Below are 15,641 nucleotides of genomic sequence, written 5' to 3' on the forward strand. Positions count from 1 at the left end.
GTCGACTGTATTCATTTTGCTTCTTCTTGATGTTTATTTATCAGGTGTCTCTCTCTCATACTCACACACACACACACACACACACACACACCCGTGTGTGAGTCCGTTCAGGAGATACTTCAAGCGCTTTCTCCTGATGTTTATTTTTCAGGTGTCTCTCTCTCACACACACCTGAGCACCTGTAGATAAGGATGGAGTAAACCAGTCATGAAGCGAGTGAGTGTGAGAGGGCGGTGTTTTTGGGCGTGGTCGCGGCATCCTGCGCCAGACTGCTGATGGCACGCGCAAGGTTGTTTATAGCTTCGATCTTCCTCTCCTCCAGCGCCTTCTGCTGAGCCCACATGTTCAGCTTGCGTTCCTGGAGCTCCAGGTACAGCTGCAGGACGTCCTGAGGGGGGCGGGAAGGGGCGGGGCCGGGCAGGGCGGTGATGGTGGGCGTGGGCAGGATGGGCGTGTAGCGTTTGCTCGCCACGGCTTTGCCCAGCTCGGTGTTCCTGAGCTTGGCTTTGCGCCGAGCCTCGATCTCCTCGTAGGTGCGCCCGAGGACCTGGTGCATGTCCCTGAAGAACTCCCAGTGCACGGCGTGAGCTCCGAGACGCTTCGCGCGCTCCGCGTTCTTCCTGTACGTCGCCAGCATGTTCCTCCACTTCAGGTCGCACTCGAAGGCTCTGACCGGGACGTCCTCGTAGCCCTCGGCTCTCAACCTCGCCGTCACTTGCTCGGCCACGCCCTCCCACAGTCTCTTCTTCTTACACACGGGCTGATCGAACTCCGCCTCCATGTCCAGACGAACACGGACCAGGTGCCACGTGGCCTGTAACGTCCACACGAACTCTGCGGAAAAAAAAAAAACGTGTATTCTATTCACTTTATTCTACATATAAATGTTTAAAAATGATAAGATTTATTTTTTAATAAACTTCACGTGTAAAAGGTGCTATATGATGTGCAAATAAAGTATTTAAAATAAAATAAATAAATTATATAATAAATAAATTATACAATACATTAATTTTGAAATACTAATAAAAATGGAATAAAGTATTTTTAAAAATTTATATACACAGCAACTTCATAAATATTGGAAAAATATTAAAAAATAAATGCAAATTATTTGTTCATTTATATGATACTTTTATACATGTCAACATCATAAACATAGGGAAAATGGGAGTAAACTTAAATAGGATACTTAAAATTACATTTATAATTCTGTTTTGAAGAAAAACAAATTCCTCAGCAGAAAAAATTGTAAAATAAAATTTTAAACTTAAACCTTAAAAGTAGCGATCTGTAATTATTCAGTTGTTTGCACACTTTTTATTGTTATATTAAAATATTTTTCTACTCTGCATTCTGTTCTTAAAGTATTTTTTTAAGTAAAAGAGAAATGCAAATTTAAAAAGAGATAAAATAAAATGAAATACAAATTGTTTTCTGAATTTAAAAAATCACCGCTGTTTACAGGAAAATGTTGTACATCCCAAATAGCGCTTCTTAGCACAAGTAGTGAACTTCATAGGGTTCAGAAGGCATTACGTCATGCCCTACGTAGTGCACTTATCTAGGGGGCACTGGGGTTTTCTAGGATTCCGCCATGTTTATTTACCTGTTTTCGACTTTTCGGTGTCCAGCGTTGAAATTGCGCTGGTTGAATGTTCCACCTCGATGCTGTTCGTGACTATAGACTCAATCACCTCCATTCTCACACTTAAAGTGTTTTAAAGGTTTAACTTTAGACAGAAGTTGCTGCACGAGTTGATGCTGATATCGTGGAGTTTAACAACGCCAGGTTTGGAAGCGATGACCTTTTCACTTTCAGCGGCGATGATTATAACAACGACCTGCCTCTCAGCGATTTCTCTAAAAATCTAGTCGAGGGTGCGCAGAGGATTGTGGGAAATGTAGTCGGCATTTGTTACGAACACTTTTTTTAAAGCGTCAAAATCAAACTACAGTTTTTCTTTCCCCGTTATAACATAATTAACTTTATTTATTTACACAAATATAATGATAACTACTTTTAACTTCTGTCACGTTTTTGCTTCACTCCACGAGAAATCTTACATCAGAACTACAACACCCATGAGCTCGAGGAAACGCCAATAACGCGCGCGCGCGCCCCCTTCTTTTCTCTTTCCGTTCTACAAAAGATGGCGTCGGTGCAAAAAACCGAGACGGTGGCGTTTGTTTGAACACATGAACCCGAGCCTGAGGAAGGCAGAATAACGGAAAGTCATGATCAACCTTCGATAAATCAACAAAACACAACCAGATATGAAATGATAAATAATCGCCGTTAAGTTTGTACTTTGATCCAGGGCCTACATTCGGGCCTGCTTGTTGTTTATGGAGCGGACGCGGCCGGTGAAAAAACTCGATTTCCCAGAAGCACTTTCGAAAGGTGACGTCAGTAACACGCTTTATTATTATTATTTTTATTTTTCACGGTGGAATTGGTTACAGTAATATTTTTATGCTGAGTTTGTTATTGAAACATTTATTATTATTTTTTCTTATTTATGATTGAAATCTCATTTTTATCATGTGCAGCTGCTGTTTTAGATTAGATTAGATTAGAGTAGAGTAGAGTAGAGTAGAGTAGAGTAGATTAGAGTAGAGTAGAGTAGATTAGATTAGATTCAACTTTGTCACTGCACATGTGGGTACAAGGCAACGTAATACAGTTAGCATCTAACCAGAAGTGCATTTCGCAGTGCAAATAATTAGCATATATAATAAGTATATAACAATAAATAATTTGCATATATAAACAATATACAAAAATATATAAATAATTTACATATATAACAGTATATAAACAGTATACAGTGGGAGGTAAATGCAATGAGTGCAAATGATTATAGGTGGTGCAATAAAGAAGGTGTTGTATACCATGATAATAATTAAATATGTAAACAGTATACAGAGGAGTTATGTACAATGAGTGCAATGATTTAGATGTGTGCAATGAGGAAGATATTGTATACCATGATAAATAACTTGTATATGTAAACTGTACACAGAAAAGGTTATATACACTGATAATAATGTGTTCAGTCAATGTGTGTGTGATCGGTGGAGGCAGAGTTCAGCAAAGAAACAGCTGTGGGGAAAAAGCTGTTCCTCAACCTGCTAGTCTTGGTCCGGAGGCTCCTGTAGCGCCTCCCAGAAGGCAGGAGGGCAAAGAGTCTATTGGCAGGGTGGTAAAAGTCCTTTATGATTTTGCGCGCTCTGCTGAGACAACACTTCCTGTAAATGTCCTCGATCTTAGGAAGTGGAACTCCTACGATGCGTTGTGCAGTTTTCACCACCCTCTGCAGCGCTTTCCATGCTGACACAGTGCAGTTCCCATACCAGACAGTGATACAGCCGGTCAGGATGCTCTCGATGGTGCAACGGTAGAAGTTCACCAGGATGTCTGAAGAGAGATGGTTCTTCCTCAGAGCCCTCAGGAAGAAGAGGTGCTGGTGAGCCTTCTTGAGCAGACTGGAGCTGTTGGTAGTCCAGGAGAGATCCTCTGAGATGTGGATACCCAGGAATTTGAAGCTAGTGACACGGTCCACCACCTCTCCATTGAGATGAATAGGTGTGTGTGTCACCTTTCTCCTTCCTGAAGTCCACTATGAGCTCCTTGGTCTTCGCAGTGTTGAGCAGCAGGTTGTTGCCAGCGCACCACGCAGCTAGACGGTCCACCTCCTCTCTATAAGCTGACTCATCGTTGTCTTTGATGAGTCCAATCACCGTGGTGTCATCTGCAAACCTTATAATTGTGTTGGAACTAAACAGTTTTAAACAGTTCATAAAAGTCTTCTGGTAAAAAGAGATCAGATTATTTGAGGGGTGTGTGTGTGTGTGTGTGTGTATAGGGTGTTTTAAAACCGACATGGCCACCCAGGCAGAACAGGAAGAAACCCAGGCCCAAAGCCGTACAGACTCGTCGTCTCCGTCACCCGAGTCCTCTCTGTCCTGGTGTCTGATCCAACTGAACAAGTCCATCTCCAGAGTGGACGCCGCACCCGGGGCCGAATCCAAACCCTCCAGAGAGGCGGATAAGCGTCTCCGGGCGGGTCAGTGGAGGGCTCTGGTGGCCATCCGCACTCACCACATTAAAGGAGGAAGCAGCAGGATCAGGCGGTACCAGACACAGGGCGGTTTGCCCCCCCTACTGGCCATCCTGCGCAGACAAGAGAGCTCTAGGAAGATCCTGGACCTGACCCTCAGCATCCTGGCCAACTGCTGCACAGAGAAGGAGACGCGAGCCGAGGTGAGACACGCACAGTAGGGAGAGAAATCAGAACAGATGCTTTTTTTATTCAAAAATGCATTAAATGTATGACCGCTGAAGTAAATCACAGTTTCATACGTCCAGGTGCGGAGACTGGACGGCATTTCTCTCGTAGGTGAGTCTCTCAAACCCCACACTCCATCTGGACGCTCAGTTAAAGGAGCAGTGCAGTGTTTCTCACTCCATTCTCTGTGTGTAGTTTATTTCTGCTCACTAACCTGTGTGTGTGTGTGTGTGTGTGTGTGTGTGTGTGTGCGCACGCGTGCGTGTTTGTGTGTGTGTGTGTGTGCACGCGTGCGTGTTTGTGTGTGTGTGTGTGTGTGTGTATGCGTTTCCTCTGCTCAGTGGAGGTCCTGAAGAGACATGCTTCAGTGGAGACGGTGGAGAACCGGGCAGCTCGTGCTTTAGGGAACCTCGCCATGGACCCTGAGGGATCTGCACAGATTCACTCTGCAGGTCTGTGCCTACTTTTTAGCCCCGCCTCCTCCAACACGTCCTGTCAATCAAATAAACCCCACCCCTCTGCAGTTCTTTGAAGTGTCTGTGTTTTACGCTTCTGCATAGAAACTTTAGGGTTCTCAAAGTAGATTTAAAAAAAACAATGATGTTTTTTTAAAACATAGGAAGTGAGGTGTCAGTGTTCCAATCTGATTTGCATATTATATAAACTCCACCAATCAGATTTCACCTTATTAGCATTATGTGGACATGATCCTATTTTAATTTCTCTTTCCCTCCCTCTCTCCCTTGCTCTCTATCTTTCTTTCCCTCTCTTTCTTTCTCTCTCTCTCTCTCTGTCTCTCTCTAATGCAGGTGGTGTTCCTCCTCTCCTCCTCTGCCTGTCTCTGTCCAGCTCTCCCTCGTCTCCGCCCTCTCCCTCCATCGTTCCTGCTCCTCCACCAGCTGCGTCGTCCTCCACCCTGGAGCGTGCTCAGTCAGCCGCCCGCGCTCTCTTCTACCTCTCGGACACGCCCTCCAACCGTCTCTCTCTGCTCTCCCAGGGTGCCCTGCCTGCCCTGGCGCTCTTTCTGGCCTCTGAGTACCCCCTGGGTCTGAGGCGGGCGTGTCTCCGTGCTCTCCACGAGCTGACGCGGGGCTGCGGAGCCGAGTGCGCCCGGGAGGTGTCCGTCTCCGGGGTGTTGTCTCAGCTCGGCCTGCTGGCTTCCGGAGAAGGAGGCGGGGCTCTGGAGGAGCTTTCGCTAAAGACTCTGGCTAATCTGTGCTCTCAGGGCTGCCTGCGCCCCCTGGTGGGCTCAATGGGCATCATTCAGAAGTTCACAGAGGAAGCGAAAAAGGATCCTCTGAAATCCAGTGTTCTATTCAAGGCTCTGTGTTTGTGCTGCAAAGAGGCGGTGAACCGCGCCAAGGTAAAGGAGAGTGGTGGACTGGAGGTGCTGATCCGCTTCCTGTCCTCCTATCAGAACCACCCTTTGACGCGATTGGCCGTCTTGGCGTGCGTGGACTTCGTGTACGATGAGGCAGCTCTGGAGCAGCTGCAGGAGCTCGGCCTGGTCCCGCTGCTGGTCCGGCGCCTCGTGGACCTCGCTCGGGAAGACGACTTCAAGATGGACGCCGGGCTCTCTGCGAGCTCGCAGTGCTCCGAACTCGGCTCCTGTTTCGACTCGTTTGATTTTCCTCCTCCTGACGGGAGCAGAAAGGAGGAGATGGGGAAGGAGCAGAGTTCCTCCAGCTTCCTGAGCCTCAGGTGAACTTCTCACACTCTTGCACAATATCTCACAGAGATAAATCGGAATAAAGAGGATGTAATGAGGATGTACTTAATGCTGTGTGTGTGTGTGTGTTGCTGCAGGTCCTGGCTGCTTTCTGAGGGTTTTATCTCTTCAGAAGTGGAGCTGATGAAGTCACCCTGTAGTTCAGATGGAGATTTAGGTTCTCCTCATTCCACCTGGTCTCCTGCCTACTCCTCCTCTCCCTCCTCATCCTCTTCTCCTTCTCCTCTCTCTTCTGATGTTTCTTCATCACCGGCTCAACAGAAACCTGTCTCCTCTCCCTCAGCTCGGTCCAGAGCCTGCCGTCTGTCCATTTCTGTGAGCCCCGCGTCTCCCTGTCCGCAGCCGACAGCCAGCACGTCCATCCTGCAGCCCAAACCCTCCGTTTCTCCCTGTAAAGTCTCGTCTCCTCCGAGGAAGCGAGCTCGCACGTCTTCTCTGTCCTCCTCCGCCTCTCGTTTAACCCTCGTCTCCTTGGATGCTCCTCCGGCGATACCGAAGACGCCCGTGTACCAGCACCCGTACCACCCCGAGCCGTGGGCGCCGGAGTCTCCCATCCTGCTGCTGCTGTCCCGCTTCTCCCACGCCACGGACCCGAGCACCGCCCTGGTCACCGCGCCTGTCTTCTCTGCCCTGCTTCACTACCTGACGCAGCACCGCGAGCCGAGCGGACGCTGCTGCCGCATGCTGGTGAGGATCAGCTGCAACCTGAACTGCCTGCAGCCGCTGGTCCGCACCGGTGCCGTCGCTCTCATCAGGCACCGCCTCTGTCTCCGGGAGCAAGACGGACCAGGGGAGACGGACAAGCAGTCGGACAGAATGAAGGCTAAAATCAGACAGCTAGGTGGTGATGATGATGATGATGATGATGTCTAATTTGCATATTTCTGCATATTTATTCACACAGCCGTTTCTGTGGATCTTTAACATTTATTTTTTTCCACTGCAGGTCAGGGGCTGCTGAACAACCTGCGTGTCCAGAGTGAGACAGGATTCGGTTCTGGAGTTCTGACCCACATTGTCCTGTCAGGTTCAGAGAGCGATAAAATCCACTGCATCCTCTGTCTGCCGCTGATTATCAGGTACGCCGCCTGATTGGATGCTTGCTCTGACCACTGATCACTGACCTCTGCTTTTTCTTCACAGTACTTCACTGTTTTTTTTCTTTTGCAGTAACAGAGTCCTTCTGAAGAAGCTGCTTCTGGACAGCGGAGGTCTGATCTCAGCTCTCGAGCCTCTCGTGTGTCTGGACGGTGCAGAGGACGAAGACGACAGTGCTGATAAATGCAAATCATTTCTCTCTGCTTGGATCTGTCCACCTGAACAAGTGTGCGCTTCCAGGTATCACTCGCTCTACGCGTCTCTCCTGATCGGCTGCCTGTCTAGTCTCCTGGCAGGGTCAAAGGTCGAGCTAGACAGGCGAGAGGGTCAAGGCGTTTTGGAAAAGCTGCAGCATCTGGATCCGGATTCTTCTTCCTGTCAGTGTCCTTACCAGACATCCATCCATGACCTGAATTTCTTGTTGGATGATGGAAGCCTGCTTCCGGGCAATCGGGACGTGGTTTCTGGGGAGGTGGGCGTGGCTGAGGCGGAGTCAGAGTATTTCCGTGTGTTATTGAGAGGCAAGTTTGATGAAGCTCAGAGGTCAAGCAGAGACTCCGTTCATATCCGAGACGTGAGCCGGGGAATGCTGCTGCCTGTCCTTCATTATCTTCACGGCTGCAGGATGACCGGAGACGGAGCTGGACGCTGCCTCGTTTTGTCCTCGCTGGTCTCCGGGGGTCTGACGGGACACACAGTGTTTCAGAAGACTCCTCTCGCTGAGGTGATGATGGGAGCCAGTCGCTTTTTGGTTCCCGGATTACAAAGGACAGCCGAGGACCTGTGTGTGTCCGTCCTGTCCAGTCTGGCGTCCAAGGTCGAGGCTCCGTGTCCATCGAAACCTCAGAAACACCATCTCGCTCTGAACACTGTGGATGAAAACGGCGAGGACAGCGCACTGCTCTCCGTCCTGCCCCAGTTTTACTGGTTCTCCCAGCGCTACTCCTACTCCCGACTCGGACTGTCCTGCTTGTCCATCCTGCTGCGCCCTCAGCTTCCTCCCTCCGTCTCCTCTGACTGTCTCCTCCGTCTGGTCCGGCAGGCAGACAGCACCGAGAGCCTGCGCCAGGACCTGCTGAGCCTCGCCACTGCCGCGCTCAGCTAACGCCGCACTCGGGAATTCTTCCTCAGACTCCGGTCAGTTATAAACGGAAATATGGGGCGACATTCCGACCGACTTTCCGTGTTTCTGTATAATAAATGCACCTGAACTTTTGCTCGGACTTCACACCTGCACATGAACTGTGGTGTTTTTTTTTCTGATTCACATCTTGGACACGTCGGGTCTATTCACACTGAACACGGTTTTTTATTTGTTTGCACTAATAAAGGAGGACGCAGCGTTCTGGTTGATTTAGATATCAGATAAGACTTCAAAAAAATTGTTTGTTTTGGCGTCCAGTCCAAACTAAAGCCTCGCTTGTACTACTGTAGGACACACTGACTTTCTTGTTGTCCATCACATCTGCTCACGAATTAGGAATGATTGACCGCTGTATTTATCGCCAACATTTACTGAAGCTCCGCCCCTTTCCCCTCTCTCTCTCTCGTTGGTAATGTTTATCGTTGGTGATGTTGTGTCCTCGCTTTCTGGCGCTGTGAAGGGAAAATGTTTCTAGTTCTGTAAAAGGAAGTGGGTGTGGCTTTCATTTCAGGTGTCTGATGAATGTAATTTAATAGATGGTGAGGGGAAAAAAATGCTCAGCGTGTAATAACTCATGTTTTGGTGTTTTGGATCTAATCTTTTCTGTATTTTCTCTCTGAGATGATGATGATTATTATTTTCCGGTACGAACGATGTCTTCAGTGTGAATAAACCTCCAGAGAGGAAGTGTTAGAGATTTATTTGGGGACCTGAGAACAATAGGAAGTAAAGAAACGTTTATATTTTATATTATATTATATATATATGTTATATATTTCTTGTGCATTATGGTCATGGCTTAACATTTTTTGGATTGAATTTTTATTAATTTTGTGTTTTTTTTCCCTTTTTGTTGTCATTCCTCCTGGTTTATTTCTTTGTGTTATTTTTAAACCATGTATATAACCTAACCTTTAGGATTGCTTACGCGTATGGATGTGTTATAAATGATGTATAACACGCTAAAGAGCGAATTTATTTCTTCCTGGTGTTGTGTAATATATATATATATATATAATAGTAATCTCCATACAGATGTAGCTTGTGCTGTTGTACAGTGTACGATCACGTCAGGGATAGAGTAACGTTTACGTTCTATTTTTCATTCCTTTATTTTGTAAACACACACACACACACACACACAGAGTGTATTAAGTGTCATGGACAGAATGATCTCAGAAGCCGGATGAACTCCGAGGCCGTGTTTCTGTGTGAAATATGAAAAATAAAAACATCTCCTCACTGGAACTCTGTAATGTTTTTTATTTAAGTCAAGGTGAAACTTTTCTGGTTCCATGCAGTAGTTTTAGGTGGAGACGTTCCTCAGGTGGCCTCCGGGGGGTGCCGTGCAGCTCAGTGGTGGTGCGAGTCCTCGTAGCCGGTGGGCAGAGGGTTGGTGTGAGGATTGTGGAACAGTGAGTGGTTTCCATCACCCCATGGCCATGGCTGAGGGAGAGAGAGAGAGAGATGGGGAGAAAGAGAGAGAAAAGGGGGGGGGGGATATTAGTGATTGCAGGTATTAGTACATGACTCTTTACTCATCTTGAATCTTTTATTCCTCTTTTTACACCACAGCAGCTCTGACACTGGAGACTCCTTCCACACGACACACTTCACTGTATGCTGTTGCTATAGAAACGATAAGCTATCAGAGCAAGCACATTAATGATAAATAAACACCTTCTCACCAATCAGGCAGATGTTCAATATGAATCAAGTCAAAAAGCTCTTCGAGGTCATCATCGACACGTAGCCTGAAAACAACTGAGTGAAAATGACTCATAGAATCGACTCCACTGATTCAGAGGAATCAAAATGAGAAATCGGAGTAAACACGATTGTTTGGAATTGAATTAAAGGAGAAAACCTTCTTCAATGAGGAATCGACTCTTCAGTACGACTCGGTTAGTGTAAAAGAATCAAGAGTCATTGAATCACTTCTGATTTAAAAGAATTACAATCTAGTTTGACTCCAGACCTCAGTGAATCGAGTCCAGACCTCAGCAGCTCTGCAGTGGTGTAAATAATAAACAGCAGTAAAAATCACCAGCATTTATACAGAGTGTGTGTGTAAGTTTGTACACCCCCATGATTGAGCTCAAGAAAAGAGTTTTCTGAAGATAATAAATAATATTTTTCTCTAAGATTCTCTATGTAAAATGTTTTTTAAACATTAAATCTGTTGTTAATGATCTCAGTTCTCAGATCAGTTGAGAATGCAGAGGCACGTGGACGTGACCTGATTCCTGATCCTGCATTTGTCTCTTTTCCTGTCCAGACAGGAAGTGATGCCGGTTCGTACCTTGGTGCGGATGCGCAGATGAGGATATGGAATGAACTCGGGCGGCCCGTGAGAGTGAGCCTGCTGCTTCAGGTAAGCGTTCACCATGCACACGGCCACGCCCGGTAACGCCAGCACGAACGACAGGATCCTCCATGTCTTCACTGTGTGACCAAAATACGGCATGTTTACATCATCATCATCATCATCACCATCATCATCACCATCATCACCATCATCATGATCAGCATTATCATCACCATCATCATCACCATCATCATCACCATCATCACCATCATCATCATCATGATCAGCATTATCATCACCATCATCATCACCATCATCATCACCATCATCATCATCATGATCAGCATTATCATCACCATCATCACCATCATCATGATCAGCATTATCATCACCATCATCATCACCATCATCATCACCATCATCATCATCATGATCAGCATTATCATCACCATCATCATCATGATCAGCATTATCATCACCATCATCATCATCATCATCACCATCATCATCACCATCATCACCATCATCATGATCAGCATTATCATCACCATCATCATCACCATCATCACCATCATCATCATCATGATCAGCATTATCATCACCATCATCATCATCATGATCAGCATTATCATCACCATCATCATCACCATCATCACCATCATCATCATCATGATCAGCATCATCATCACCATCATCATCATCATCACCCTCACCATCATCATCTTCATCATCATCACCCTCACCATCATCATCTTCATCATCATCAGCATTATCATCATCGTCACCATCATCATAATCATCAGCAGCATCATCAGCATTATCATCCTCCTTCTCCTCATCATCATTCTCATCTTCATCCTCCTCCTCATCATTCTCATCATCATCCTCCTCCTCATCATCATCATTCTCATCATCATCATCTTTATCATCATCATCTTCATCCTCCTCCTCCTCTAAATCTTATGGTGTAATTTATTGTATTTTAATGTTTTTTTTTAATAATTTTAGTAATTATTATTACTATTACTATTATTATTATTAATTATTACTAATTATTTTTAACATGGTTATTATATTATATTTTTGATACAGACCTACAAAATTCTTATAAAGCAGTTTTACCTTAATCATAATCACTTTTTAATTAAAAAAATCTTTATATTAATATAAAACAGGACTGTGTGCAAATTCAGTATTTTATACTTAAAAAATTGGATAAATAAATAAATAAACAAATAAATAAATAAATGTTGAAATTCTGAGTGAAAGAGGAGATTTATTACCTGCTTGATATTTGTGAACAGGATAAGCATGTGTTTCTGATTATTATTATTATTATTATTATTATTATTAATAATAATAATAATAATAATAATAATAATAATAGTAATAATAATAGTAATAATAGCTCACCTCCTCCTTCATGGCCTCCGTGCGATGCAGCGGCGAGGAAGCGGCGAGCCACCGCAGACGACGCAGACGCAACCATTCCCTCTGCAGAGCAGACGACAGACTGGTCTAAAGCACATTAACACTCTGTGGTCACTGAGCAGATGAAACACTCGTCACTACCAGGCTCATTAATCTCATTAAAGTGGAGTTAAAGAGGTTAAAGCGCTCTAACACACACCAGCAGGAGGAGACATTCTTCAGTGAACAGCCATGTAGATGCTGAAGCTCATTAACGTTAACATTAATGCAGGATCATGTGATGAGAAGTTTACACTTCCTGTTAGAGTGTCAGGTTTCTGTGGTGTGAAATAAATAAACCCTGGTTTAGATCATCAGATCAGACTGGGTGTTAGTGTAGGGGTGTGAATACTTATGCACCAGGTTGTTCTGACCAAGACCATCTAGAGTGTGCTGTAGAGTTACACTTTCCGTTCACTACAACTAATCCCTGCTCCAGCATGACCATGTCCCTGTGCACAGAGCAACTCCATGAGGACATGGTGTGGAGGTGAAGGTTGGAGTGAAGAAACTGGAGTGTCCAGCACAGAGCCCTGACTCCAACTCAATCCCATTGCCCACCCAGTGACCCCAGACCTCCTCACTCTCACCAACACCTGATCTCACTAATGCTCTTGTAGCTGAATGATCACTAATCCCCACAGACATCTAGTGGAGAACCTTCCAGAAGACTGGACCTCATAACAACAGCACAGAGAGGAGAATACACCTGGACCTAACACGGACATGTGGGCATGAGGGTCAGGGGGGCACATACTTTCGGCCATGTAGTGTACTTGTACTGTGTGTGTAAATAAATTCATAACAAGCAGAAGGCAATGTTGTAATGTCGCGTTAATCCGTGTACAGAGTGTAGAGTTAAAGGTCAGCTCTGATGAAATATAAAAAAAATACAGTAAAAGGTCACTGCGTATGTGTTAAAGCACTAAACTCTTTTTCAGACCTTATTTTATTTCCTGGAACGGTTTTAAACTCCACACACAGACCGGTCAGCGTCCAGCGGGGACACGGGTAATTATTAACAACATCTAAATATTTATGTGTCTAATATAAAGTCCTCCAGAGAAGACCTTGAAACAGGGAAGTGAGATTGTGTACAAACACAAAGGGAGAGAGAGAGAGAGAGAGAGAGAGAGAGAGAGATAGGGGCGGAGAGAGGGGCAGAGAGAGGGAGGGGGGCAGAGAGAGGGAGAGAGAAAGGGAGAAAGAGAGAGAGAGAGATAGGGGCGGAGAGAGAGAGAGAGATGGGGCGGAGTGAGGGGGGGGCAGAGAGAGAGAGAGAGAGATAGGGGTGGAGAGAGGGGCAGAGAGAGGGAGGGGGCAGAGAGAGGGAGAGAGAAAGGGAGAAAGAGAGAGAGAGAGAGATAGGGGGGGAGAGAGGGGGAGAGAGGGGGAGGGAGGGAGAGAGGGAGAGATAGGGGGGAGAGAGAGGGAGAGAGAAAGTGAGAGAGAGAGAGAGAGAGAGAGAGAGATGGGGGGTCAGAGAGAGGGAGAGAGAGAGGGAGGGAGAGAGAGATAGGGGCAGAGAGAGGGAGAGAGAAAGTGAGAAAGAGAGAGAGAGATGGGGGGGTCAGAGAGAGGGAGAGAGAAAGTGAGAAAGAGAGAGAGAGAGAGAGAGAGAGAGAGAGAGAGATGGGGGGCAGAGAGAGACGGAGAGAGAGAGACAGAGACAGAGAGAGAGAGAGAGAGAGAGAGAGAGATAGAAAGTGAGAAAGAGAGAGAGAGAGAGAGAGAGAGAGAGAGAGAGAGGGAGAGAGAAAGTGAGAAAGAGAGAGAGAGAGAGAGAGAGAGATGGGGGGGCAGAGAGAGGGGGAGAGAGAGAGAGGCCTGGTCCTGCTCTGTCCTTCAGAACCTTCTGGACGTTGAGGATCAGAGAGATTATCAGGATTAATGATGCTTTAAAGAGAAAAACAGGTTCTCTGCTGCGACTCGTCCTGCGTGTTCATGAGGAAGGAAGGAAATATTTCATGTGGAGTGTGAAGCAACGCTGCATGAAGACTGACCTGTAGGATTGTATTTCTTTTCTAAATAAAAAAACAAAAAACAGAAGCACTCACTCACTCCTTCGTCTCAGACGGTCAGATGGTCGATCAGAAGATGAGCTGGTTTCTGGATTCTGCTGGTTATTGCTGGACTCGTGGTGTATTTCCTCAGTGTTTGTCCTTCAGTCTGTCCTGCTCCTGACTATCAGACTCCTCCCCGGTGCAGTCTGTCCGTCTGCCAAGAAATGAGGTTTATATTTGGTGGAGTGGTCACACGCTCACTCCTGACTGCTGCGGTGCTGTAACCTGAACTCTGCACTTCATCACAGCTTCAGTCTTTATGAAGCTCAGTCATTTAGATGGTGTGTAAAAAGTGATGTTCCTTCACAGACATGACCAGATCCTGGGATCAGATCCTGGGAATGTGTGAACATCATGAGTCTGTAGGTGTGTACAGGTGAACTCATCCCCTGCTGGTGCTTCACAGCAACACTGGACACCAAAAGTTTGTGCATCCCTATTAAGACGACCTAAACCAGGGGTCCACAACCGCCAGGCCGTGGATCATGTGGTACCGGGCCGCAAAGAAACAATACACTAATAATTTTATATATATATAAATTAAAATGATATGTATTTTATTTTTTAAAAATTACCGCTTCTATCTGCGCCTCTCTCCTGCATCTGACGCAGTCACAGGTTTTTCTATACTTCAGTAAGTCCACAAGCTAACCCACGCTAAAATGACCCAAAAACAAATGTCACTAGAGAGCTCCCCCATCAATCACCTGACCCCCCACCCCCCCAGGCCGCAGAAAAATTGTCCAGTACCAAACCGGTCCATGGTACGAAAAAGTTTGGGGAACCCTGATCTACACTATGAACCTAAGATAAATCAGTCAGAACTTTTTCCATGATTAATGTGATGCAGCAACCAACATCTTTCTGAGTGAAAGACTAATAGGAACGAGTTAGGAAGAAATAAACAAATAAATTAGACGTGAAAGAGTTGCCACCTTTTATTTACATAATTTTCTGCTTGTATAACGCAGAACGCGGTGTTGTTCTTCATGTCATTCCACAGGTTTTTAAAGGATTTCGATCTGTACTCTGTCTGAAACTTCTCCTAAAGCTGTTCCTTCGTTCACTCGGGTGTGTGTTTTGCGGAGGAAACATGGATTCTTCATGTCCCAGCTGAAGAGAAGCAGAACTAAAGCACGATGCTGCCACCACCATGCTTCACTGTGAGGATGGTGTGGTTTAAGTGATGATCTGTCTGGTTTTTGTGACTAATTTCTTTCAGAATTATACCAGGAAAAAAGTTCTGGTCTCAGCTTAGCAACAAGGTTCAAGCTTGGAGACCTGAGACCAGACCTCCATGTTTCTGTAGATCACTTCTTTGTCCTTAAATGATTCAGAGTCATATGAGTTTGACTCTGTGTGTGAAAGAGCTAGCACAACGATCTGACTTCTGCTGGTTATTGTGAAGTTTATAGTGTAGTGTAGCAGACAGAGGACGTGAACTTCAGCACAGAAGAACAAGAGGCACTGATTTTTTACATTTAATAAAAGTTAATAATTATGACCGTATTCACGTGTTTATGCTTTGCGCAGTTG

At 45.6% G+C, this 15,641-nt stretch overlaps 3 protein-coding genes across 6 annotated transcripts; 1 reads left to right on the plus strand and 2 right to left on the minus strand.

The window, feature by feature from the left end:
- Positions 1–6: 6 nt before the first annotated feature.
- si:dkey-66i24.7 (uncharacterized) lies at positions 7–1,842 on the minus strand. Its single transcript, XM_058407032.1, has 2 exons — positions 1,611–1,842; positions 7–835 (listed from the first exon to the last, which is right to left on the minus strand). The coding sequence occupies exons 1-2, from the start codon at positions 1,702–1,704 to the stop codon at positions 207–209; spliced, it is 723 nt and encodes a 240-aa protein (XP_058263015.1). The 5' UTR covers positions 1,705–1,842; the 3' UTR covers positions 7–206.
- A 294-nt stretch (positions 1,843–2,136) lies between these two features.
- armc5 (armadillo repeat containing 5) lies at positions 2,137–9,532 on the plus strand. Its single transcript, XM_058407018.1, has 8 exons — positions 2,137–2,405; positions 3,871–4,268; positions 4,374–4,404; positions 4,635–4,745; positions 5,103–5,994; positions 6,100–6,863; positions 6,969–7,101; positions 7,193–9,532. Exons 1-8 carry the CDS (start codon positions 2,351–2,353, stop codon positions 8,223–8,225), a joined length of 3,417 nt encoding a protein of 1,138 aa, XP_058263001.1. The 5' UTR covers positions 2,137–2,350; the 3' UTR covers positions 8,226–9,532.
- Positions 9,513–14,262, minus strand: LOC131364006 (cytochrome c oxidase subunit 6A, mitochondrial). 4 transcript variants are annotated; one of them, XM_058407053.1, is made up of 4 exons: positions 14,104–14,262; positions 11,986–12,066; positions 10,567–10,709; positions 9,513–9,710 (listed from the first exon to the last, which is right to left on the minus strand). In XM_058407053.1, the coding sequence occupies exons 2-4, from the start codon at positions 12,059–12,061 to the stop codon at positions 9,618–9,620; spliced, it is 312 nt and encodes a 103-aa protein (XP_058263036.1). In that variant the 5' UTR covers positions 12,062–12,066; positions 14,104–14,262; the 3' UTR covers positions 9,513–9,617. The 4 variants fall into 4 exon arrangements, with proteins under 4 accessions (XP_058263036.1, XP_058263054.1, XP_058263026.1 ...); XM_058407071.1 differs by having other exon boundaries at positions 11,986–12,090; positions 14,104–14,259; XM_058407043.1 differs by having other exon boundaries at positions 14,100–14,259.
- Between the last annotated feature and the right edge of the window lie 1,379 nt (positions 14,263–15,641).

Source organism: Hemibagrus wyckioides, linkage group LG02 (genome assembly GCF_019097595.1).
Source record: "Hemibagrus wyckioides isolate EC202008001 linkage group LG02, SWU_Hwy_1.0, whole genome shotgun sequence".
NCBI lineage: Eukaryota > Metazoa > Chordata > Actinopteri > Siluriformes > Bagridae > Hemibagrus > Hemibagrus wyckioides.